Source organism: Perissodus microlepis, chromosome 8 (assembly GCF_051167445.1).
Source record: "Perissodus microlepis isolate ML-2025 ecotype Zambia chromosome 8, ASM5116744v1, whole genome shotgun sequence".
NCBI classification, from domain to species: Eukaryota; Metazoa; Chordata; class Actinopteri; order Cichliformes; family Cichlidae; genus Perissodus; species Perissodus microlepis.
The window spans coordinates 3013697-3035605 of record NC_140468.1 but is presented as its reverse complement, the minus strand read 5'-3'; the positions used below and the strand labels follow the sequence as shown (position 1 = coordinate 3035605).

At 42.2% G+C, this 21909-nt stretch overlaps 1 protein-coding gene across 11 annotated transcripts in view; it reads right to left on the bottom strand.

The window, feature by feature from the left end:
- The window catches only part of baiap2b (BAR/IMD domain containing adaptor protein 2b), a 75586-nt gene extending 57707 nt beyond the window's left edge, over nt 1–17879 (bottom strand). For 3 of the 11 annotated variants that reach the window (XM_084937019.1, XM_084937021.1, XM_084937026.1), the window contains exon 1: nt 17572–17877. In XM_084937019.1, coding sequence (XP_084793145.1) covers nt 17572–17646 — 75 coding nt within the window. In that variant the 5' untranslated portion in view covers nt 17647–17877. Of the gene's footprint in view, nt 1–17571 lie in introns of all 11 variants that reach the window. The other 8 variants (XM_084937022.1, XM_084937025.1, XM_084937024.1 and 5 more) reach the window with 4 other exon arrangements.
- Nucleotides 17880–21909: the final 4030 nt, after the last annotated feature.

The window sequence follows — 21909 nt, the reverse complement described above, 5'->3', positions numbered from 1 at the left end:
GTTCCAATAACTAAACCTTCAGTTTTATATATTTTAGTTGCTTTTTACTCCAAGAATCTTTTTTTGTGCGTATTGCATTGGCTGCATTTTTCATTTTAATGAAAGTTGCTGACTGCAGTCTTGAAGTCAAACATCTGTGCAGAGGAACAGCAGCATACTTCACTGAATACCAATTCACCACCAATTTTAAGTTCTTGACATTTTCCAAGTTCAGTTGGGTCCATGCTGGAGTTCTACAACTTTGCCCTTCACACACACACACAAACCAGGTAACAACTGTGAATAATGTAAAGAGCAGAGACTCTCAGCCAGCACCAAACCGTCAATCATTATCAATGCAATAAACATGCCATAATTCGCGGGTTCTCCCCTGGTCACGACATGCTCATGCGGTTTAGGGGATAATCTAATAGGATCATTAATTTGCCCGGTCCTTGCTTAATCCACACTCAATCAGTCGAGATTGTTCCTTCAGCAACAGGAGCTGAGGCTGATTAGCATTCCACTGAATGAAAGACCATATTTAACTGACTGCATGGGAAACGAGAAGGATTACAGAGCAAATGTTGCTTTGTCTCACTTTGCCCGTTTGCTCCAGTCACGTGTTCTAATTGACTCACTAATCACTCTTACCAATTAAGCATCAAACCTCCACAACAATACAGGGATTGTCTTATCACGTTGCAGCTTTGGGGGAACACAAGTGAATGTTATCTGGAGGGAAATTATAAGCATATCTTCAAGAAAAAGTTGAAAAATTGTCATCAAGACACAAGCGATGACAAAGATACTCTGATTTCTGCTCTCTTCAGATCACGATACTTAGATCACGAGTTTTTAATCAATCATTAATGGACTTTGAGTGTCACTGAGGCAGCAGTTTTTTTTAATGTGACAAGAGCAGACTAAATGCCAAAGAGGAGATAATCTACCGTGAAGCACATCGCTGATCCCAGAGTGAAGATAGAAACGATAAGCAAATAATTAGCTGACTAAAGAGCAAAATGGAATTAACCTTTGGGAGGGCAAAGTCTGGCCCAGAGATAGTAACTGTAGCAACATGAGGGATATTTAAGAAAGAAACAAATGTTCATATAATTATTTAGTAAAAAAGAGAGAAAATTTAACTTTGCCGAATGCACAGCAACCATCTACGAGAAATAACATGCATTAATAGATCAAATGAATTATCAATCCAATAGACAGACAGAGTACTGGAAGCACGTGAGCATCCTCATGCAGTCTCACACAGACTACGCACATGACTTTAGAGCAGTACGATCCATCTCCCTGACATGTTATCGGTCTGTTCGGTGAAATATTTATCTTCCCCCACATCTCACCAGCACTTGGCGAGGCAGATGTTCATCCTGGAAGCATCCGAGTGTGGCAGAATGACTGTTTGTGTACGTGCGGAAAAGCACAACTCTGGAACAACCTTCTGTTTGCAGCACTTTAATGGTCCTGTTTGTGTGTGTGTGTGTGTGTGTGTGTGTGTGTGTGTGTGTGTGTGTGTGTGTGTGTGTGTGTGTGTGTGTGTGTGTGTGTGTGTGTGCGTGTTCACAGAGCACTGTGCTGGCAGGAAGGACTGGCTGTTTGCAATTTCTGCAAGGGAAATGAGGATTTGGGCCTGTGAGTGTTTTTGTTAAGGTTTTTTTTTCCTTGTGTGTGTGTGTGTGTGTGTATATTGTTTGCAGTTTGTGAACACCTGACAATTAATCCATTTATCTCATCCTCTGAGGTTTGACAGAGAGCCGCACCAGGCATTCATAACTAAACAGAGTGTGGGTCTATCTGCCAAACTAAGCATCGCATTTTCTGTCCTGACAGCTTTATGATTAAGCTCCGGTTGTGGTTAGGACAGTAAAAATAATTGGTAACCACCGGAAAAACATGTTGGATTAAAGAAACCAAGATCAAATGTTGGTATGAGTTGGGATGAAAACTGCAAAACAGCCAATGTGGTTATTGGAGACTCGGTTTAGCTTTTCTCCACCACAAAAATGAGCTCACGAGAGACCAAGCATATTTACCTGACATTACCTCAAGAGCTGAAGAGCAAACGTAATTTAAAATAAAAGTAAAACAGTACAGAATCAGGAGTCTTCCACTTTGAGCTTGCTGAAATGATCAGCTGTTTCAGGTGATAAACGATGAGTCTGAAACCAAAGTCAGCTGATTTCACTGCATCTTTGGCTCCAGCTTCCCTGCGAACCTGAACTGGAGAAGCAGCTAAGAAGATTTCTCAAATCCTGCATTATCATTTTATTTTGTTTTTGTGTAGTTGGAAACAAAGCGTGTGTAGTAAACACCACTTTGGCCACAGGTACACTGAGATTTTTGGCGTACTTTGTTTTCAATTTAACATCTTGTTTGAAAGGTGTGATTTGCAGCTTCATCCTGTGAGAGACACTGGCCCTGCTAATTAAAAGGAAAGAAAATATAACAAATGTTGAACTGATAATGAAAAGAGCTGCCTTTGTAAGCTGGAAAGGTTCTTCAATGTTCTCCTTCGCAGTTTTTCAAAGAGCTTCTAAATTCTAAAGTTTGTCAAATTCTATTGAAATGGATTATTTTGTTCTCTCTCTGAGCCTCCTTCTTTTTTTACATGAAGTTTTTATTCAAAGGGTTAAAAAAGAATCTATCCAAAAATCCCACACACACAACCTAAATCCACTGATATTTTACTTACTGCTGCCATGGCCATAACAGATTGCTAGTATGATGAGAAGGAGATTGAATAGGTAGCAGCTAGCCCTCAAAGCCAAGGTTAATAGATCCATCAGAGCAACATCGCAGGGCACAGACACCACGTCCCATGACAGATGAGTGATTTGGAATAGAGGCAGAGGTTATACAAGCTATTAATAACAGAACAAGGGGCAGCGTGAAGGAAAACTGGTGTTACACTGCAGCGTTCATGACAAGTTAAGGTGTACTCAAACATACTGAAGAATTATATACACAAACACTTAGAGCCCACACATGCATAAACCTTTGTGAGTCCTTATCCCAAGTTAATTTCGGTGGTAACAACCCAAAGCTCTGTCCGTGGTAAATGCTTTAAAATCAATTTAATTTGTTAAGATTTTGTTTCTTTTGATCACTCAAGGAAGGCAACAAAGCAGGAAAGAAAGAAGAGAAGAACAGAACAAGGTCAAAATAAATAAAGGAGAAAAGCAGAAACCTTCTAAAAAAGAACATCTAGGTAGTGAACGTACTTCAAAAGACCTGATACATGCCTCCCACCCACGTATGGATGGGGGAAACACTTGAGAGAACAAAGGAAAGAAAACAAGCAGCGTTAAGAACATTGTGACCTAGCTGCCTTCATCAGCGATGGTGTAGAGAAGCCAGTCTATGTGTGTGTGTGAGCATATATGTGTGTGTTAGCATGTGTCATTTGGTGGCAGGAGACGAGAACGTGGGGTGAGTCAGAGCCTACATAAACAGCAGCAGGTTCATATCATGTCGTGGCGTAAATTACTGTAAAGCCAAGACAGCCATGTGGCACCATTAGAACCTGCTGCGGCGCTGGCTGCCAAACAGATTAACCAGCGAGAGGAGATCTGGCAACCCCAACGAGGACGGAGAGGCAGGGACGCACCAGGTGGAGACCGAAACAGACAGTCTACAAAAAAAATGCAAAAATAAATGAGTGAAAGCCACCAGCCTCAAGTTATTTACTGTTAGTATTTAATGAAAATAGATGTTCTTTCTTCTGGTTGGCTGATCAGGAACCACCAAAACTTCATCGCTCTTTAAAAAAAAAAAAAATGTTTGCAAGATGGGCCAGCAGACTGGACTGGCACCTCCTTCCTTTGAAGAAGAAAGAAAAAGAGGTCCATATCTGATGTGCAGCTTGGGAGTTATGGGGGGGGGGACGACTTTCCTCGATGTATTTGTAATATTTTAAAACACCATTATGGTTTTTTTATTGCTTATTTTAAGGACCTCGACTTTTTCCACCCATTCTACCTTACAAAGAAAATAGCACTAACATCATATTTTGACCACAACTAAAGCAGAGACGGAACAGTACGCAGGTTGGTTTCATAAAAATATTATCTTAAAGAAAACCTTTGTTTCTCTGTCACGTGACAAAATGCACTTGAAACAAAAGTTTCAACTGTGTTTCTGAATGAGAAAGCTCCTGGATAACAACCACAAAAACACCAAACTGTCAACAGTTGATAAGGAAAGTTTCCACTTTGTTCTCCCGTCTGGGTGGGATACAAAATGTAACCAGATTAAACACACACAGGAAAGGTCATCTGCTCTATGTGGTTGCCGCGGAAATGGGGAGGGCTCATGCGGCGCTGGTGTGTATTTGACTACAGTCACATGTCAAGGTGACCTCCTGTCATCAAGTTTTACTGTGCGTGTGTGCGCATGAGCGTGACTTATCTTCATATACTGCCGTTTCTCATGGCATCAGCTGGTGTTGAAACATTCCCAGACATGGTACAGACGGGGGTTTGTTGTCACCACATGACATTTTTAGCATAGGTACCATGGTCATTGTGTTTGTTAACATATTAGGTCTCCGTTTGTGTGCTGGTAATGACTCAGACATTTCTTTGGTAGAGGCTGCTTTCTACCAATCTGGCTGTTCTGTTTTTTGTGTGTGCTTTATCACAGAGTCCCACCGATAACCACAGAGAGGTCTTTATTCTCACGGTGGAAACGTTCCAAACGGCAGGAATCTGATTAAAATGGATGCTGGCATCACCTCAGGTGCTTTAGTGTCTCTTGTGAACATTTGAACAAATCAGATAACCGGGAGTACGCCAAGCGCTCTTTAATGAGGAGACAACAATTTCAAGGCCACTTGCTCCTAATGTGAAAGTTCAAACTGAAGTAGTAAAAATGATGAGAACTTGGGTCCAATTCAGCTGCGTGTTTCACCTGGACGCTTATTACCTGTACCAAGGATGTTCAGCTTGTCTGTTTCTCTGTTTGTCTGAAGGATTACTCAGACAGGTATAAATGGATTTGCATGATAATATTACCAGAAGCCGGGCTTTGCCCAACAGAGCAGGGGCTGTTTTAGTGTCAAAATCAGATCTGCATTTGTCTAGGAATTTTTACTATGAAGACACGAGAATTGATCGGACAATTCACATTATATCTTCACAAACACATAAATTTAAATAAGAAAAACTGGGGGTCAGCCCTCATCTCTTTCTGGATCCAGTGACTCAGTTCATGCATGGTGTGGAGGGAATGCTCAGCCTTGGTGGAGGTTATTGAATGCTGCTTGTACAGATGCCTGCAGGCAGCCCTTAAGCAGATTGTGGAGACAGAGAAACCAACAAATATCACCCCCAAAGGGTAAAACTAACAAAGAACAGTACGGTTAGAGAATACACCTTACTGCATTCACTGTATTTTGTCATTTTCAAGGGTTGGATGGAGAAGTGCGGCCATGGTTTCAGTCTTGTTTGTTTGTTTGTTTGTCCGTGTGTAAGCCCACAAGACATTCAGAAGGAAAAATTAGTAATACATTTTAATTAAATCTGGTGTTGGGACACAGACCAAAACACAAGTGATGAGTTTTTAGTTTCAGATCCAGGAACCACTGAAGTATTTTTTTCAAATTATGAATTAGATCATATTCTTATATTTCTGTTTTTCCTGCCTCCAGATACAAAAGATGGATTCTGGTATGTTATTAATCGTTTACTTAGCAGTAATTAGCAGGTGTCTGTTCAGCTGTATATGTACGTTGCATCCAAGTTTTCTGACCTTAGCGGATAAGTTAGCTCTCCAACCTGTCGTCCAGCGGTTCTCCCAGCAGTCTGGCAGACCGAGCACAAAGGAAATTTTACCACCTTCTTAAACAAAATCTAGGAATCTGTTAAATTTCCTTAGATTACACTGATATGTAGAAAAAGGCTACCTGTGATTTTGAGCTCTCTCGTGGGTATAGCTTTCATTAGTGTTATGGCTTCAGATGCGGACTGGTTGTAGCCGCTGAGCGCATCAATGCTTCTGCTGGTTATGTAACATAATCAATGTACGTTGTGCCATAAATACAAAATACAACTTATTTTATGTAGATTGACGTGTCTAATTATTTTTGGACAAAGAGCATAAATAGAATTTGAAGTCTGACACAAACTGAACTGAGAAGCCTTCTCACTGAAGACCGTGCTGCTGATCATCCATCACATATCAACAAACACATATACAGAGGGTTTTTTAGAGCTCCCAATCACCAAAGCTTTAAAGCATGTGACGCACCGCACAAAAGAAGCAGCGCATAACATTGCTGCTAATGTGAAGAAAGCAATTAGCAGTCCCCTACTGCATTATATACAGTATGTGGGAGTGATGAGCTGAGATATATGCACCGTTATGTACCGTTAGTGCTTTGCTGCTGTCCCTTATTATTTGTTTCCAGAAAATGGACGTTATTTGCCTCTGCTCAGCCAGTGTGACAATCACGGCGCTAAAGCCGCCCTGCTTCAACGCCCTCAGGAGACGGAAATACAGCGGCGATATGCCGTGTGTGTGCACGCATGTGCACGTGCATGTGAATGTGTGTGAAGTCAGCCAATTTCCCTTTCAGATGAGCTCTTATCTGTGTGCAGGCAAGCAGCAGGAGAGTCAGCGCCCCCTATTCCACAGATGCAGCTTTGGAAGGAGTGAGGGAGGGGTGAACTTCCGGCAGCCATATATGGAAGTGCTGGAATCTCCCCCCTTCCGTGACAGGGCAACCCATTTTTTTATTCACCTCACGTTCAGCTCATACCACAGGAAAGCTGACGGGGTGGTAGGAGAGGCGAGAACGAGGAGGTGAGGGAGGAAGGGGGGAGGGGGGGGGGGGGTAATGGAAAGAGAGGGAGTCTCCACGGCTGCTGTGTTGAAGGAAGGAGATCATCATCGTCATCGCCTCACAGTGACGCATCTGATTCAGCCGGTGCACCAGTTGTTCTCAGATTTACACGTGAACGAATGCATGTTCACGCGATCACATATGTTCCCACAAAGTATTCATGAACACCGTAAACGAGGTCAGGTTTTAAATCTGAAAAGGACGGGAGAAGATTCATCTTGGCACCGCTTCCTCCGCAAGGGTACAACATATGAAAGCGTATCAGCACATGTGTGATGCCAAGATGTGCCATTTATCTCAAAGGAGACTCTGTGTGTGTGTTAGTAACGAAAGGATCAGATAATGACACATTTCTGCTTTTTAATCCCCCTAAGCACATCTTCATCCCCTGTCTTCTTCTCTCAACCTCAAATTTCACTTTAAAAGCCATTCCAGAGCAACATCTCCAATTGAACAAGCACACATACATACATACATACATACAGCAATCTTCCATAAACACCTGCTTTTTCTTCACCCCTCAGGCCTTTCCCCTTTAATTACAGTCTAATTAGTGTAAGAAAAGAAAAGAGCAGAACAGGGGATCCACACCCTTGTCTCCTCACACTCTTTCTATTGAGATCCAATCCCTGCAACTTTCCTTTCATCCTCTGCCAAGCCCCTGCTCCCTGGCAGCCTCCACCTCTCCTTATCTATCTCCATCCAGTTCAAGTTAGATAACTTACCGATGTGCTAAAGGCTGCTGACATGCTGCAGACACACAGCAGACGCCGGCAGTTATGTTGTATGACAGCTATGGAAGCTGTGTCGTAACAGAGCAGTTGGTGAAATCTAAATAATACTGAGTGCAACGCCATGCACTGTGCACCTGCACTGAGCTGACGCCTTCTGGATGTTGATTTAGGGTCCAGTTTGTGTAGTCTATGTAAAGAAATGTAAAACAGCACAAAGGATGCTCACAGCTCACTAATATTTCTAGGAATTTCAAGTCCACACATTTAAGAGGTAAAATGGCTGAAACACAAAAAGCATCTCGTTTTTCTGGGTACATTTTGTTCTTTGTGGGTGTTCTTCTTACTCCCACAGATAACTAGCCAAATATGCACAATATTAACAAAGTAAAACGCTTAGCTACAGCTGCTAGCCATCTTAAACATCATCTGCCCTGTGAGGAAAAGAGGAAGGTCTTCTTTCGACACTCAGTACTGAGTCGGGGTTAAACAGGCAGAGCTGAAAATTGAAAAAAAAACTGAGTTTGCAGCTGTAAAATTATTACCGTTATTAACAAACACTCACTACCTTCTTGATCTCAACCGGTCACTTTATTAGGTACACATTGCTGGATATCTGTTTACCTTCAGAAGACCTTTAACTCTCCATAGCACAGATTAAACAAGGTGCTGGAAACATCCTCAGAGATTTTTATCCTTATTGATGTGACTGCATCACACAGCTGCTGCAGATTTATGAGCTGCACACGTGATGCCAATCTTCCATTCTACCACATCCCAAAGGTGCTCTATTGGATTGAGATCTGCTGACTGTGGAGGTCATTTGAACTCACCGTCATGTTCAAGAAAGCAGTTTGAGATGATCTGAGCTTTGATGTGTTATCCTGCTGGAAGCAGCCAACAGAAGCCCCACCCCTGGATCGTCTATTGTCCAATTTTGGTGAGCCCCTGCGAACTGTAGCCTCAGTTTCCTGTTCTTAACTGACAGAAGTGACACCTACTGTGTTCTTCTGCTGCTGTAGCCCGCTGGCCTCCAACAACAATGTGCTATACATTCAGAGATAATCTTCTGCATACTTTGGTTGTCGTGAGTGCTTATTTGAGTTACTGTTGCCTTTTTATCAGCTCAAAGCAGTCTGTTCATTATCCAAAATTGCTGCGCACTTTTTGACAGTGTTTTCTGTAAACCCTACAGATGGGCTGTGTGGGAAAATTACAGCAGTTTCTGAAATTCACTTAAATTCAGTTTCTTTCTCATGCTCAGTTTAAACTTCACCAAGTTGCCTTGATCATGTCTACATGTGTGAACGAGTTGAGTTGCTGGCATGTGATTGGCTGATTAGATATTTGTGTTAACAAGCAGTAGAACACGTGTGAGTGTTTTTGTGTGAAATCATCTTGTATGGGATTTCTCGCAAAAACGAAGAAAGTAGATGTACATAAATAATAATAAACAGCAACAGATGCATTAAGCATCATAAGTGAAGCATTAGGGTACATTACTGTTGGTTTCATGCTCGAAGTGTTTTTTAAACCACTAAAGCTAAGAAATACTGTCCTGAAGTACTGTAAGCTGCAGTTACACCAAACTGCTGATGCAAATTTAATAAAAGCAATGACTATTTGACAGAAACTGAAATTGTACCATCATATTAATACTTGCGAGATCTGTGTAAATAGAGAAACTGTGGAAATTTAGGATCGGCAAATTCTTGGCATCTGGCACTCTTGTGAGCTGCATGCTAACTGTAATCATCCTTTTTAAGCAATCCTCTTTAGCTCTGCATTTTTATTTTTTTGGCTTTTTGCACACAATTTTTCAAACTTTTTTTTTTTTTTACTTACTTAGGAAAAAGTTTTGCAGCCCTACAACTAGGTTGTTTGTCCAGTGCTCATATGCACATAAGCATCAGGCACTTTAGCTGCTCCACTTTCATGAAGATGTACTATACATTAAATCAGTCAATGCACAACAAATAAAAGCGCCACAAAGAGTTAGCCGTGACTCTGAAAACATAAATTAAATTAACTTTTATATCAAACATGTGCATAACTGCATCCCCTTCTACCTGCACCGCTCCCCTCTTACATAACACCATCACACACCCCACAGCGCTGTCAGAGAGCGTCACTGTGACGCTCACAAACACGACTGCTGCCCAACGATCAGTGACAAGACACACAAAGCTAGAACAAACCCTGAAGCTTGAGGAGGCACAGTTTTCTGCAGGGACTGAAGCACAAAGCCTGCGATATAACGCTGAACAGAGACAAAAGAGCTGAAAGCACTGTGACTAATCAGAGAAGAAAATCACTGGTTTGAAACAATTACACTGGAGTAATCTGGCCTAAGCAAAGCATCTGGATTCAATAGGTTTTTATGCACATGAGCAAAGAGGCCGGAGGCTTGTTTTCACCTCAGACAACCTTTCAAATGTGAACAAAAGGAAAAATGACCAGACTGGTTTAATCTACCCGATCGGTACAGAGGTGGGACTCGACCCAGAAATATCCTTTTGTGGTGTGAAAGAAGGAGGAGGAAGAAATCCTGCTGAGAGGTCTCTGCCAAAACCCCCTCACTTCCTCAGTCAATCCACTGCTAACCTTTAAGGTCCAATTTCCTGGCAGATGTCCTGCTTCTCACCTGTGGTGCTTTGCCTCCAACAACAACTATCCACTAGCTTATGAGCTGAGGTGAGAACTCTAATAAGAAAACAATGAACTAATAAAACAAAAAGAGGTTGTGGTACAAAGAACAGAAGTTCTAAAAATAACCAGAAACGATTAATGTTGATAGCAGTTCTCTGCTTATTCGTCCACTTGGCTAAACTGAAAAGTCTGTGTTCATAGAGAAAAAAAAACCTGAACAGATTGTACGTGTGACAGTGGGGATAAAGTGTTCGGTAGTATTACTCACAACACTCCCAAAACACGCACACGCGACAAAAGTTCCTCCCTGGAGAACAAATACTTTGGGCTTAGTAGGAGGACTGCCTTATGTCTTTCGGAAGTTGGACCTGATAGTACGACAGTATTTTACAGAGGGATTTATGACTCCAATCAGTTGATAACATTCCCTGGTGACAGTCAGGCAATACAAAAACTAACATAGCATCTTAAGGAGAGATTGATGCTGCAATTGAGACACTTTGAAAGCTTCTGTCAATAACAGGAGAATCAGAGGTGGGATGGTTTCTTTCATCACCTGTATATCTTACAGGGAAGCAAACAAGTGCCTGTCTATATTTCAATCCTGTCTTTTGATAACTGCCTCAAATAATAATTTCTCCTCAGAAAATCATTCACTGCAGTTCTGCTTTAAGCAACAAAACAAGGCATGAAGTTATCACTTATTTTTATCAATGAATCTATGATTTTTCTTTTGTTAACTGAAAAAGATAAACGCCCATTTCACGTTTTCAGAGAATCTTTTGATTCCTGGTATGGCTCAACCAACAGTCCAAATCCAAACACTCACAGAAGCAGGACTCTGTATATGTCCCAGCTTGTTCACTATAAAAAGCAGTGAACAATATATAGATATCAATAATTACTTTGTACAGCGTTTCATTGAGATCGGTCCATCGGTGCCAAATGACCATAACAGTCGCTTTTATATTGTCCAACCCTCAAACAGCCCCCCCATGAGCGAGTCCTCGTACTATTCTAGCGTCTTTACCTTACAATATAAAGCACCTTGAGGCAACTGTTGTTGTGATTTGCCAGTTGATTGGGGGTTGATGGGAGGCAGATAGGACAAAAGGCAAACTACATGAGAGAGAGCCAGAGTTTAATAATTGCTAATGATTAAATGCAGAGTGACGCATAAACACAGAGGGGAAAGAGAAACACCAAGTGCATCATGGGAATCCCACAGCAGCAGGGTCACCTGATCCAGCCTATATGCTTTATCAAAAAGGAAAGTTTTAAGCCTAATCTTAAAAGTAGAGATAGTGTCTGCCTCTGAAATCCGAATTGGGAGCTGATCTCACAGAAGAGGGGCCTTAAAGCTGAAGGCTCTGCCTCCCATTCTACTTTTAAATAATCTAGGAACCACAAGTAAGGCCGCAATCTGAGAGCAAAGTGCTCTAACGCATTGATAAGGTATTATGTGGTCATTCAAACACACAACTTGTGCTGTGTGGCCAGTAGAAAAACTTTAAAATGGCTCAATGCATATACAAATACCACAAACACACCACAAAAAAAAAAACATCAACTGACCTACTGATCTCGCTTTAGTCCACTCTCACCATCAAACACTCGAGGCAGCCTCGCCCTGACACTCGAGCTTCATTCAACAACCTGAGCCTGCAGTACTCCTGGGATTACAATGCTTGGCTGAATACACTCCTGAACAAACATACAGATGGCATTTGTTCAGCAACCACAACAACCCGAGGAAACACAGTGTACACACACTGTCAGTGGGTAGCAAACGCGTCTCCGTGTAGTATCTACACACAGTCCTCTGGGACTTTTTTCTTGACATTTCAATCCACACAGACCGATAACTTCACTTCATAGTTTGGCTCTGTGATGATGTGCAATCTCACATCAGAAAAAAAACAAAACGCACAGTGCCAGCCACTCTCGCAGTACAGTACGGGAGCTGACAAACAAGTGAAACACACACATATAGTCATGAGGCACTACTGCCCACACACACTCACTCGCATCCACTGATGTGAGTCATCCAAAAATTAGATTCAGCATCTTGCGTTTCAGCAGCAGAGCAGAGAGGTTAAGACTTTGGTCTTCTGCTGTTGAGTCCAAGTTATTTTGCTCCGGCAGCTAACAGTCAGGCAAACAAAGAAAACAACAGGAGGCAGAGAAAACAAAACCAGCGTTCATCCACCAAAGGGTCATTGTGTGCTAGAAACACAAAGGATTAAAAACAACCATCGTATTTACCACATAATACTCTTGGAGGTGTGTTAACAGCTTCACAATGACATCTGTAATTTAATTACAGTTTTCAACCCTATAAAAGAACAACATCAAATTACTAGCAGACAATCCTCAAAGTTGTATTTTCAAAGTTCAGCCGCTGCTAAAGAGCATCTTGGACTGCAGCTTATCACACTTGTTGTTCTGCGAGCTGCAGAGCAAAACTTGGTGCTGTGCAGCCAAGTCGCTGCACAGCACCGACTTGGCCCCCCTCTACATCAACGGGGAGTGTGTGGAGAGGGTCCACACTTTCCGGTTCCTTGGTGTCCTCATCTCTGCTGACATCTCCTGGACAGGAAACATCTCAGCGGTCATCAAGAAGGCCCAACAGCGGCTGCACTTCCTGAGAGTCCTCAGGAAGTACAAGCTGAACTCCAACCTGCTGCTGACCTTCTACCGCTCGTCCATTGAGAGCCTGCTAACCTACTGCATCACGGTATGGTACGGCAGCTGCACCAAAGCAGATAGAGTGAGGCTTCAGAGTGTGGTCAAGACAGCACAAAAGATCATCGGCTGCCCTCTCCCCTCCCTGATGGACATTTATTCCTCCCGCTGCCTCAGCAGAGCAGCAAACATTATCAAGGACAGCTCCCACCCTGGCTTCAACATGTTCAGCCTGCTTCCCTCAGGGAAGCGCTGCAGGTGCATCAACACAAAAACCCACAGACTAAAAAACAGTTTCTTCCCCAAAGCGATAACCACCCTGAACTCACACATGCACAGATAACACAGCCCCCCCACTTCCCACTTCCTCTATGGACCACCACTGTGCAATACCAATTCCATGTGCAATAACTCAACTGTATATACATAACACTATTTATTACATATTACTTACAGCTTGTATATTGTACATTTTATATATATATATGTTTTTCCCTATGTTACTGTCCATATGTACATAGCGCTGCAGAACTGTACCCCCCCCCAGCATGTTTACACTGAGTAGGAGATGCTCTGTATCTCATTGTACAACTGTATAGTGACAATAAAGGCATTCTATTCTATTCTATTCTATTACTGTCACTCCTCAAGTCAACTAAATGGAGATGATGAATGCTTTATTGTTATTCCAAAAGAGCATACACAGGTTATTTTCTTATTACTTTCTTAAAGCACTCACCTGCCATGGATGTCTTCTGGGGGAAGAGGGATTCTCTTCATAACTGCTTGTTACCAAGTACGATGCACAATGGAGGAACATAAACTTTCTAAATAAACACTCACGTTTTAGTCTTTGGCCACCATTGAGCAGAATAATAGGTGACCTTTCTCCACTCATAATTAAATCCACCTCCATGTGGCAATTAAAGGCAGCCGCTCACCAACACTGACACATTAAAACAAAAAGAAGTATTTTTTGCCCCAAAATACAAGTAACACCTTTCTCGGACTGTTTTCTGTTCTATAAATTGTATCCACTTCATATCAATAACTAATAAAGCTTTTTCAAACACACTTAGATAAAACATGCAAATACTCAGTCTGAGGAAAAGGTGGAATAACCTGGACATAACCGGAACATGATAAGATTCAATCAGCCTCTCAGCTAATTATCTATGAATGTGCATCACAGAATTGGTGTAGCCTAACTAATGTTTTCAATCATTAAAGGCAAGTCAAAGTCTAATTTAAACTGGGGACTTTACACAGAGGCATGCCCTCTGTGGGTACATGCTGTTAGACACTTTACCGCAATATCATGTTCTGTAAGAGATGATCTCCATCCCAACACCACAGGAGTGCATAACTGTCATCCCCGTCTGCGTCTTCTTTCCTCGGTGGAGAAACAGACGTGAGCGTTGAAGCGAGTACCTTCAGGCCTTTTCATCTTCCACGCTTATAATGAATTAATAAAGACCTGTTAGTTTCTTTAGCAGTCCCACACAAAGCTCATTGGACCAGCAATAACACACCCCAAGGCCTGCCATTACACTACCAACTGCCACACCAGTGAGCATCAGCCTCCTACAGTCAGCCCCCCATCAGGGGTCAGACTGGCAGCAGCGCTCTGCTTCAGCCTGCTGATGACAGGAAGAAAACCCAGAGCTGCATTTCTGCAGGTTGGCATTTTCATACCCGACCCCTGAGCAGGGCGTTCTTTGGACAAGACAAAACCGCATCCTAACACAGATTTTCACAGAAGCTGAAACTGATGGTCACATTTTTTCTTTTTCATCTTTTTAATCCAACATAAGTTTACTTGTGATAAACATTTGGCAGTTTATCTGACATTTCTTATGACCAAAGGGTCAGCGGCACATTCAGTTTGCCTGACTTATCCAACAAAAACTTCTTTTAAAAATGGAGTCAATCAACGGAGCTGTCCAGTCACATCAGGTCAGTTCTGTTTTTACTACGACACACCTCAGCAGGAGCGAGAGTGTGGGGAAAGGGAACAGCAAAGAGTCAGCAGTTTGGAGGCGTTTCATTTCCTTGTCTGCTCCACTCCGTGTGTGAGGAGGTGCAATCACAGAGGAAGGAGAGACTAAAATGGCTGCAATTAACATCACCATGCTGTACATGTCTTTCCAATGGTGTAGTGGGGGGTATCAAACATAAGGCCTGCTCCAATCTGGCCTACTGGACCACTTCGCAGATAAAGAAGACCACCCCCATCACCATTAAGCAAAGATTTAAGCCCAAAGATATGTGCTGACAGATTTACTACAGCGGCATTTCTTTATTATGTAGGAAAACTGAGATGTTCTGTTGAAAGTGCACTTCTTTTTCATATTATTAAGATATTCTGGGGATTAACTGTGCAGATAAACCTCTTTACACTGACAGAAAGGGCAGTTTTACTGCTTCACCCCAGTAAAAACTAAATAAAGGGGGCTGCATGGGGCCTTTGATGCAAAATGAAACATCCCTGGTGTAGCGGTTAACACATTCGCTTGCGGTATGATTCCAGCCACAGACACAAATTCCCTTTGGGGTTGCATCAGGAAGAGTATTTGACATTAAACTCTTCTGTTGTAAACATGCGGCGTAATCTCTTGTGGCTTTCTAGGCAGTAAAGACTCGCACACTGAGCTAAAAACAAACTAGTGCAAAACACTTTTTAAAATCTTTATTCAGTTGTCTTTCATTATTTTGCTTTTAAATATGAATGAATATATTTAACAATATGCATTGATTTGGTGTGTTTTAAGTCACAAAGTTAGGCTCTGGAGGGACAGCTTATTAATGTAACCCCGGTATCAGATTAGTAAAAGGTATCAGTATCACATCAGAAATGCAATTTAAAGTATTAACTTCAGCAATTAAATTTAAGATAATTTGTCATCAACTGACTAATAAACCTATCACAACACTGCCTACTTCTCCATCACGCAACCACCATTTTTTTTACCTATCCTCCTTCATCATCTTCCACCTCCTCCTCCTCCTCTCTGCAGTTTTCTATCCAGCTCAGGCTATAGAACCCACCCACAGGTCGCAACATAAGGCAGCTAGCCTCCTGCTTGTGCCCCTCTGATCCCTTGTTAGAGTCTTTTGAGGGTTTGTGTATCTGTGTGTTGGCTGAAGTCGGCCCCAGTCTGAAAAAATTCCTATCATTTCCTTGGCAGCCTAAATGGTAATGTCATGTTACACCATCCCGCCTCTGTCACACAAGGAACCATGAACTCTCGCTGAACCAAACCCCCCTTCGAGTACATCTTTGGCTCAGTAAGCACACATGCCCTTCTCCTCCTGCATCCACCAAGTCGTGTCCTGCACAAAGAAGCTTTTAGGCACTCCGACTCTTCTCTCCGAGCATTTTTGCGGAGGCGTATGGAACGGTGACAAGTCTCCTCACATAAAAGGAAAGCCCTTGTCGTACTTCCATTGCTGAAATCTACCTCGCCTGGAAAGCTGCCCTGAGTGCAGTGAAAGTCAAGAGTAACACTTCTCCACCTCCACCACAGACACTGCTGAAAAGGGGCTTTGTTGTGGAAATAAAAATGGAGGACATAATCATTTGCCACGTTTTGCCTCTCATCTTTCAACAAGTGCAGGGTGGTCTGCTCAGCGCATGCTGAGATATTTAAGAAACCTCTCACACCGAGAAGCAGTTTGTTTTCTTTTCTGCAGAGCAAAGACTTGAGCATGACTTTTCCAACCAGCATTTCAGATCCCAAATTGAATGCCAATTTGGGGCATCCAGAGTGCAAAATTACAGTTGACTTTTACAAATACCACCATGCTGATAATGACTTTGTCCTTTCTCTCTGAAGTGATCCAACTATCAACAGCACAGACACCTTAAGAAAAAAAGCCCAAATGTGAAGACTGCTGGGACCAACGGGGACCCCTTTTAGGATGCGCAGACTCCATAAATTAATGATCAGTCTCACTGAGGCAGATAATGTCAAGTTCACCTGCTCACAGCAGGATTTACCACCGAGGCTGACAGCTTCTGCTCTGCATAGTGTTGAAATAAATCATCCCAGGGCAAACTGTCAGTTTGCAGCATTTACATAACTGGCTCCCTCATCATTATTGCAAATGTAGCATTGTAGCATTGGGCACAGTTCAACCCTTTCCCTCAACCCTAAGGCAAATCAAATAGTCCATGCCAAGCAATTTAAATCAATTACACCTCGAGTCATTGATTATCTATCGGGAATTTGTTACTCCTAACATTATTAATCGCTGTAATGTGACTTTGCTGATTTGACTGGTCTGACTCTGATTTATTATCACTTATAACGCATTATAGGCTAAAACAGGACAAATTATTCACCTTTAAGAATTTTGAGACTAAAATCCGTCTCCAACAGTTCAAACTCAGAGCATCAGCTGTAGGAAAACGATGAATAAACTTGAGCTGTTCAGGACGCATTTCCTTTATCAGTAAATTCCTTCACAGCATATATAAACCGGCACTTCTATTACTACAGTGGTAAGACACAGTGCAGGTCAGCTGAGACAAAGTTATCCGCTGTCTCTCCTCTGAGAGCGTCCTCTAAACGCCGCGGTTCACCGGTGCAGCAGGTGTCTCCGAGCGGCAGAAGGACGCACGGTCAGCGGATCCGAAACAAACTACCAAACAGCCCGGCTTACCTTGTAGACATTCTCCGTTATACGGTGCACCTCGTCGGTCCGGGACATCCTTGTAGGCGTGTCAGTCAGAACCATAGACTAAGATTTCCTTTCGGATGAGGCTGGGAGGGTTTTCCGAACTGTAACAAGGGGAATGAAACAGCTGTTCGCGGGAAAGAGCGGCTCCTGTCTGCCGTTCACTGAGAGAGAAGAGCGCGTCTGGTCGTGGGATCCCTGCTTTTATAGGAAAGTCCTCCGCTGCGCCCACACCGGCTCCCCACGCAGCCAGTCAGTCAGTCGGTGCCTCTCGGTTGGAGCGCAGAGGCGGACTCACTCTGAGAGGGGCGGTGCTGCTTTCAAGGGCGGTGGGAAATAGAGTAACTTGCGACCTAAATTACAACAGTACATAAGGATGAAGCGGCAGGAGCCATCATTCTCCAGCGTATCACATTGAAGCCTGGGGGAAGGATAAAACGGATGTTAGCCTAACAATAAGCAGACATTGATTTAAGAATTCCCCCCCAAAAAATAAGAAATACGCTCTGTTAAGAAATCTCAAAACTGGATTTTGGCATGTGGATCTAAAAGAGAACAAAGCAAGGACGGAGCCAAAATGGAGTCCAGGGGTGGCACTGGCCTCCGTAAAATTTGCTTGGACCCCCGAACCTGTGCTACCCCAAAACGGCAGAGGAGGTATGGAGAAAAGGTGTGGTACAGTTAATCAGTGTCCCCCAAATCTGGGTTGGTTCCTCTCTGGTAGTCCAGCTTCATCCCTCCAAAGACGTGCATTAGGTTAACTGGGGACTTTGGGTGCAGGTGTGAATGTGTGAGGGTGAACGGTTTCCTGTCTCTCTGTGTTAATCCTGCCATATATTGGCAGCCTGTCTGGGCTGTATCCTGCCTCTTGTCCTATGACAGCTGGGATAGGCTCTGGCCCAGCTGCAACCACGAACTGGATACACAAAGAAAATGGATAGGCCACGTAAACATCCCTGAAAGAACCCACCCTAAAATCTTCATCATGACATCATACAGTTGGTCCTTATATTCTGATTTAGCTGGATACAGCAGAGCCCCTGACAGTGCGGCAGCTTTCATGTACTCCACACCTTATTCTATGATAGCTGGGATAAGTCTCCAGCCCCCCACAAACCTGAATTAGATAAGTGGATGTGAATAGATGGATGTATGGATAGATTTAGCAGTAAAATACAGTTTTTAATTAAATTAGCACAGATACTTTGACACGCTTTCTTTCATGGCTTTAGAAGCTGCTTTTCCCTGTTGGTAATCTGACAGGTGGTTTCACTGCTGAGTTCCTCCTATTAAAAAGCACTAATCTCATTTAAAATGTAAAGGCTGGTTTGTACTGTTTGACAGACTTTATAGGAATCACCTTTTTTTCTTTTTGGGAATATAGACAGCTTGTTTGACATTAAAGACTTGAAGTTGGGTGATTTTTTTGTTTCAGTTATCAGTAATCAAGCATCTTTTTTTCCTGATAACTGTAATAAAACCTGATTCCTTCGCCCTCTAGCCAATAATTTGTGTTATTATTATTAATATTGTAAGTCATCATGACTGAAACCACCAGGCAGTGTGCTCTTGTGTTATGATGCTTTGCACTGAGTCTAGAAATGCAGCACAGCTTTTAAAGAAGCCACACCTGCTCTGCTACAACCATTCACAAGACCTGACTGAGCAGCTCCATACAGAAACTGCAACAATCTTCATCCATTTAGTCGGTACAAATATAAAATTTTCCAGTATCCCTATTCTTATAGTGATTTATGCAGTCTGTGTTTATTATTTCAGTCATTTAGACCCTCCGGCTCAGTCTTCCCTCTACATAAAAGGGGCTGTAAGATAATGGAAAGGGTTTTTTTGTGTGTTTGTTTTGTGAAAATGTAAGTTTTAATAAACCCACAACAGAGAAAGATTTTACCGTGGCCCCATATGTGTAACTGCTCTATATTTGTGTGGCGGTTGGGTGAGTGGGCTCTGGTTGGTATGAGTGGGATGGAGCCACATTTACTTGGATTTGTAAGCCCTGGATTGTGGGCCGGGAAATCCCACACATCACGATCTGAGAGCTGCTGAATGGGGATGTATTGAAATAAAAGAGACAGAAGCAGAAGATAACAGAAGATAAGTGCGAAAGAGGACAGTCATGCCTTTTTCTTTTCTGCAACACTTTTTTTTTCTCTCGTTTAGTGAGATAGAGCAGATATTTAAGAGCAGCTTGTAGACCAGATAATAAAGTGGCACCGTGGATCTCTACCAGAACAGACTTATTTTGTTTTGTTCATCACATCCGATTAGAGCGAGTCCCAAGGAAACCAAACTGCAGACAGTTAGTGGAAATCAATCAGGCATGTTTGGTCTTCGCTGGAGCAAACAGCAGCCTTCCCACTGTCAGCGAGGCTATTGATTTACTCCTCTGTGAATATTCAATCCCCACAATTAGTTTCCGTAATTGAATGTGAGCTGCCATTATGTTTGCTGACATCCAACCTATTCTGAAGTATAATTGTACACAAATTAATTAAGACATTGATTATTAATCATGGGTAGTTTGAGAAATAAACAAAGCTGGAGGCTTAAGACTGAAGTCAGGCGTGAAGTGGCAAAAATGATGACCTGAGACTAAAAAAATGACAAAAACAACAACACAAAGCATTTAACCATTAAACTTATCCAGTCTTTTGATGCCCCTGATACAAATTTCTGGCATTTAATCCAAAATGAGCATATAGTCCCTAAAAATAGTCTCAGTTAGTACATTGGTTTGCTGAAGGTTGTTCCTTTACACATACTTTTTACATTTTCTTTTGGTTTAAACTGGGTTCTACTTGAGGCTGGGGTTCAAACCACAAAATAAACATCTATGAGATGTGGCGTTTTTGGCAGGATAAGATTGGTATTATTCTAAATATATAACATATGAAACCGCTTATGAGCTTTCTTATGAGATTAATGCAGATTCTGGATCTGAAAATGAAGGCCATTTAACCATGCAGTCTTGATAAAAACCAGCATGGAGCAACACATCTGGTTGCAAATGGGAGGCCTGATTGTATGGAAGTCAACAGTCGTTGGCTCCTTTGGTCTGTGATCTCATGAATTTACAGGCTGACCATTTTCCAGACAAATTTATGTTTTTTTTTACACAGCATGATCTTTATATGTCAGCTATGATCTCTGTCAGTGTCAAAAAGGTAAATAAAACAGGGAACAAATTAGGGTGGGCTCACTTTATAACAGATGACCTGTTACTGCATGAGGATGCAGTGTCAGTTTACATATTTATGTCAGATTTAACACATTTTCATGACCTCTGGTTTCAAAAAAAGGCTAAGATTGGACTGTGATGACACCCAGAGTGGTATATCCATGGTCTATTATATGAAGCTGTATCCACGTGGCTTCAATCAGCATACCTGAAGGCACCAGCCCAGAAGTAATGTCTTTCCAATGTATTTTTGTCCATTTTAAGCATTTAAAACATTTTAGTGAGCTAATTAGTGATTTAGAGACATTTTATTCATAAATCTGGAGCTTTTCATCCTTTTATTAGACAGCCAAAAATGGAGAGATGATAGGAAGTGAACGGGCAACTGAAAGGGGAACACAGGAAACAGTGTAAAAATTAAGTTCTAGTCAGAATTTGGAAACAAAGTACTTAAAATTATCCTTTAGGACTGGGGCCTTTAAATAAACTTGTTGAAAATGACATTTCACTTCAGTAAAGTTCTGCATGTGTGTATATTCAGTACAGTGGGGGTGTAATCAGGTAGGCAAGACTCCGGGTGGGCAGGATACACATACACACCTACATACCTGAAGCATTTATTCAGCAGCGTTTCATGTGAAGCCTACTCATCATCGTCCTCTCAGGCTTTTTCTCTCAGCTTTAGATCCACGTCTGTGACTCATCAGCAAGCGCGGCGCTCTGACATTCAGTCTGTGCGCCGCCCACTCCCACACACCTCCGAAAAGGCTTGTAGTGCACAGTCAGAATGGATTCAGTCCATTCAAAAAAACAAAAAAACAAAAAAAAAACAGTGTGAAGTGAACAAAAGCAATTCGGGCTATTTCAGACTCGTCAATACATCGGCTTTGTCGGAGAGAATGGTTCGAGGTTAGAGATGGGAACATTTAATGTCTCCCTATCTATCTGATGCTTTGTCCTTAGCTGAATGAGCTTCGATCACCTTCAGAACAATAGCAGAGTAAGGTCATGGTGTGCCTGTACTTTTCATCTGAGTCATACATGCTAGAAGCCACAGAAACGGGGGGGGGTAACAGATTCATTATGTGTTTTTTTGTTTGTTTTTTAATATTAACAGTTTAAAGGCC